We start from the raw sequence: 5,070 nt of genomic DNA, 5'->3' as shown, positions 1-5,070 counted from the left end.
CTCCCGATCCAATTTCGACAAACTGTGACCTGTAATCGGCGTTTGCGCGAGACCTTAAGTTGCATCCAGAAAATCTGAGTCAGCTCGACTCGAAACTTGTACCCTAGTGACCACGCCGTCGCCATGTCTTGCGCGCCAATGTGATACCCAGGCCAGGAGTTGTGGGCCCGCATTCATTTAGAGAAAAACACTACGTTGTGAATTCTGAGAGAATCTCTACAGCCCATCACATCAATCCATCAATCAATCAAGTCAAGTACAACCCATACCCTGCCCATCCCTCTCTCACCCCTTTCCTTGATCGTCAGGATGTGGATCAGGTGGGCCACACCTAGCTGGACCTGTTGCTGTCCAGCAATAGGTGTTGGTGATGAAGATGACATAAATATCAGCTAGATTGAAGGTTGGTGGCCCATGTGTACATGGACCCCACCTTGTGTGTGTGATATGTCCTCACCATCCGAAAATCTGGACGTGGGACCCACCATAAGGTTTATCCACACCGTCAAGTAATCTGGATGGTTATCGCTGGACGTGGGCAGACTAATATATACACACACACACACACACACACACACACACACACACACACACACACACACACACACACACACACACACACACACATATATATATATATATATCTGGTAGGCCCCACGTCGGACCCACCTCTATGAAATAGATTAGTCGGTGTACGATTACACCAGCTATATAGCTGTTGTCTTAACAACAGCAAGTTCTATGCGTCTGATCATAAGGTATGTATTATATCTAAACCGTCCATCTAGGGACGGCCTGATCATGAGGTATATGTTATATCCCAACCATCCATCTAGACGGTGGGGACCCATGATTAGCAGCAGATGCTGGTTACACGTCAGCAAGTTTTGTGGGTCTCGCATGATGCACGTGTTATATCTAAACCATCCACGCACCAGCAGTAGCTGCTGTATCACGTCAGCAAGCTATGTGGGTCTAATTTTGAGGTATGTATTATATCTAATCGTCCATCTGGACGGTGGGCCAGCAAGCCACACCAAATGTATATAGCTGTTGCTTGACGTCAACAGTCCTGCGGCCTGATCACGAGGTTTGTGTTAGATCTAAGCCATCTATCCACCTTGCGAGCTCGTCTTTAGGCTTGAGAAGAAAAATAAGATAGATCTGCCTATCGGGTGGACCACACTGCAAAAATCAGTGGAGGATTGAAAGTTCACCATTGAAACCGTTTTGGGTTCATAGAAGTTCTGGATCAATATGAAATTTGTTTCTCCTCTTAATTTAGGCCTTTATGACCTTATGAAAAGATTGGATGGAAAATAAACATTATGGTGGCCCTGTGAATTTTAAACAGTGAAAATCATTATCTCCACTGCTATTTGTGGTATGGTCCAGATGATCTTTTGATATGATTCATTTTTTGGGTAATGCTCTAAAAAGATCTCTATAAATAGATGAATGGTGTAGATAGTCCCGCTAGAAAGATGGGCCCACTTGATGTATATGAGGCCCATTGTTGCTGCCCATCTTGACGTATATGAGGCCCATTGTTGTGGCCCATCTTGATGTATATGAGGCTCATTGTTGCGGCCCATCTTGACGTATATGAGGCCCATTGTTGTGGCCCATCTTGATGTATATGAGGCCCATTGTTGCGGCTCATTGTGATGTATATGCGGCCCATGTTTGAGGCCCATGAGTTGTGGCCCCTTGTGATATATTCGAGGTCCATGGGCTGTGCCCCACTTAATGTATATGAGGACCATGTAATGCAGCCCATTATGATGTAAGAGGCTCATGAGATGCGGCCCATTGCGATGTGTAAGGCCCATGTAATGTGGCCCAATTGTGATGTGATGAGCCCCATGTGATGAGGCCCATTGTGATTGTATGTGAGAGCCTTATGTGAGGCCATGGGCCCATTATATGTTAGGCTCTATGTGGGCCACTCCTTGGAAGCAATGTTGGTTAAATGTCCACATTGATGAGCAATGATGGTTAAATGTCCACATTGTGTCCTTCCCTTAAGCATTTTTTTATTAATAAAATCGAGATGTATATCATTGATATGGACAAAATTACAGAGAAGAGAACGCCCAATCAAAAAAGGGGGCTGGGAAACCAAACTACAAAGCAAACCCCAGGACCAAAAAAAAGCCAAAAAGGAGACCGAAACTTTGGAACGTAAGGCCCCTAAGACGACCTTATCCAGGAAAATGAGGCCCCTGACTGTCTGAGGAAAGTCAACGTAGGAGTTAAAGAAGAGGGAAGATTTAGACTTGCTATCCATCTTTGTCAATTCATCAACAGGGGCATTACCCTCCCTGAGGGTGTGCATAAACTTCACCTGGGTGGAAGCAGCCATGTGCCTGATTCTAGCTAGCCAATAACTCCATTTCCACCCAGGAGTGGTTGCCCTCACCAGGAAACCAATGATGAGTTGGGAGTCTGATTCGACGATGATCTTCTTGAGGCCCCTAGACAAACACCGAAGGATACCGTCATGGATAGCGCGGAGCTCAGCATGGACATTTGAACTAGTCCTGTAACACTCCAAAAAGGCGAACAGAAAAACCCCTTTATCATCTTTACACGTCCCTCCGCTGCCTGATGGGCCGGGGTTACCTAAGGCAGACCCATCGACATTAATTTTAGCCGAGCCCGGAGGGGGTCTCTACCATTTAACAATTACTGAATTCGCACCTGAGGCGGGAGCTGGGAAGGGAGTAGTCGGGTCCGGTCTGAACAGAGGGGAAAAGCCTGGGTGGGCTCGGCTAGAGCTTATCCTATTTACCGAGAACAAGGAGCCCGGAGGAAAAGAAGAAGGACTCAGCCCACCTGATTGGATATAATGCAGCCACCATTTGATCTTGTTAATCAACCTAGGGATCAAGGGCGAAGTCCCATCGAAGAGCGCTGCATTTCTCACCTTCCACGTTTCCCAAAGCAGGATGCAAGGGGCTGGATACTGGGCCTTGGAAGTAGGGGACATAGAAGCAGAGGCCGCCCACCACTAGGATAGGTGGAGTTCCACTAACGAGGAGTTGAGGGGGGGTATGCCAAAACTGGTACTGACAAATCTCCAAGCTAATTTTGCCAGGTCGCCCGTGAGAAAAGGATGTTGGATGGTTTCAATGTCTTGATGTGTCCTAACATGGGATGGTCTGTACTTGCAACAAACGCAGCAGGAGGTCAGGTGGATGCCCCTAGCTTGGATCTCAGCCTCAACCGAGATAGCTTTAACCAAAATTTTCCAAACCAATAACCCAATTTTAGGAGGGAGGGTTGGGTGCCAAACCCATCTTGCCCAACCCTTGCAAGACTGGCTATCCCTACATAAACCCCAAGCCAATCTTATGAAGAAACTTCCTGAAGGAGTGAAAGGCCAAAACGGCTTATTTGGCCCTGAGGAGAGGCAGAAACCCGCTTGAAAAATATAATCTATCACTTGTTGGGGGAGGAAACTGAAGACCATTAAGGGAGGGAGGGGACCAGCGTGGCCCAGGAATTGATTTACCTTCATATGTCTCAACTCGGTCGGGATCTGGATGCCATCAATCTGCTGGAGGGGGCCTAGGCCCGTCCAATTTGAACTCCATAAATTGTTGTCACCTGCCCCTATATGAACCTGAGTGGATGATTCCAGTAGCGTGATGAGCTTCAGGATTCTTCTCCAAATTAGAGAGGCATAAGCTGGAGGAGTGAGCTGCTGCAATGGGGAATGGAAGTGCATGTATTTAGCTAATAAGAATCTGCCCCATAAACTTTGAGTTTCCCTGAACCTGACGTTCCAAGCCATCTTCAGCCTGAAGGCTTTCATGATATCGGACAGTCTTCTAATCCCCAAACCACCTTCCACCTTGGGTAGGGAAATGACTTTCCAGCTCTGCCAGTGTAGCTTGTGCCTGCCCTCGAACCAACCCCAAAGAAAGTTGGCAAAACATCTTTCCAGGGAGGCGAGAATGGTTGAAGGAATGTGGGCTGCCACAAGAGAGTGTACTGGAATGCTTCCTAGCACGTACTGAATGAGATTCACTCTACCAGCTTGGGAGAGAAATCTCACCTGCCGGCCTATGATGCGGGCTTCCACTTTATCTAGAAGGGGTTGGAACACTGACACCTTCAATCTGCTCATTGCGAGGGGAATCCCTAGGTATGTCAAAGGAGTCCCAGCCCTGACAACACCAAAAATTCTTTCAAGTGATCTGATTCTAGACGGTGGAAGGGAATCGACACAAATAAAGGAGCTCTTACGGTGGTTGATGGACTGCCCCGAAGTTTACTGGTAATTTTCAAGGAACTTCTTAACGGTCGTGGACGACTTTAAGCTACCATTGAAAAAGAGAAGAGTGTCATCAGCGTACAACAGGTGTGAAATAAGTAGGCATCCTCTTCTCAACTTGAAACGCATGATGGTACCCTGGGATAGCAGGCCCTTCAGACCCCGACTGAGGACTTCGGCACCAATAATGAAAAGGGTGGGGGAGAGCAGGTCTCCCTGTCGGAGACCCCTCGAAGACTTAAAGAAACCCGAACTCTCACCATTCAGCAGGACCAAGAACCAAACTGAAGCCCAACAGCTTTCAACCATGCTAACCCATGCCTGGCTGAAACCAAAATGCACCAGAACTACCTTCAAGAAGCCCCAATCCACCTTATCATAGGCCTTCCCCTTATCTACTTTAAGCACAATATTTCCTCCCCTAGTTTTCCTATTGACTTCTCTGAATAATTCATGGGCTTGAGCAATGTTTTCGGAGATGGCACGCCCTTAGATGAAAGCACCCTGCTCCGGCGAGATCAAAGAAGGCAAGACGACGCACAGGCGGGATGCAATGGTCTTGGCTATGATCTTGTAGAAGCAATTACATAAACTAATCGGCCTAAAGTCATAAAAGAACCCCGGGGTAGCTGATTTGGGGATCAGACAAAGCAATGAGGCGTTAACGACTCTTGGGACTGCACCACCTTTGAAGACGTAGGAAACAGCCTTATGAATGTTGGTGGCTATGATGTTCCAGTAGCCTGAGTAGAAAGCACAGAGAAGCCATCTAGTCTCGCTGCTCCCTC

At 47.3% G+C, this 5,070-nt stretch overlaps 1 protein-coding gene across 1 annotated transcript; it reads right to left on the bottom strand.

Moving 5' to 3' along the window:
• Positions 1-2,078: 2,078 nt before the first annotated feature.
• On the bottom strand, positions 2,079-2,992 carry LOC131245580 (uncharacterized). Its single transcript, XM_058245139.1, has 3 exons — positions 2,704-2,992; positions 2,171-2,625; positions 2,079-2,126 (listed from the first exon to the last, which is right to left on the bottom strand). The coding sequence occupies exons 1-3, from the start codon at positions 2,990-2,992 to the stop codon at positions 2,079-2,081; spliced, it is 792 nt and encodes a 263-aa protein (XP_058101122.1).
• Between the last annotated feature and the right edge of the window lie 2,078 nt (positions 2,993-5,070).

This window comes from Magnolia sinica, chromosome 1 (genome assembly GCF_029962835.1).
Source record: "Magnolia sinica isolate HGM2019 chromosome 1, MsV1, whole genome shotgun sequence".
NCBI classification, from domain to species: domain Eukaryota; kingdom Viridiplantae; phylum Streptophyta; class Magnoliopsida; order Magnoliales; family Magnoliaceae; genus Magnolia; species Magnolia sinica.
This window is presented reverse-complemented; position numbering and strand designations above follow the sequence as displayed.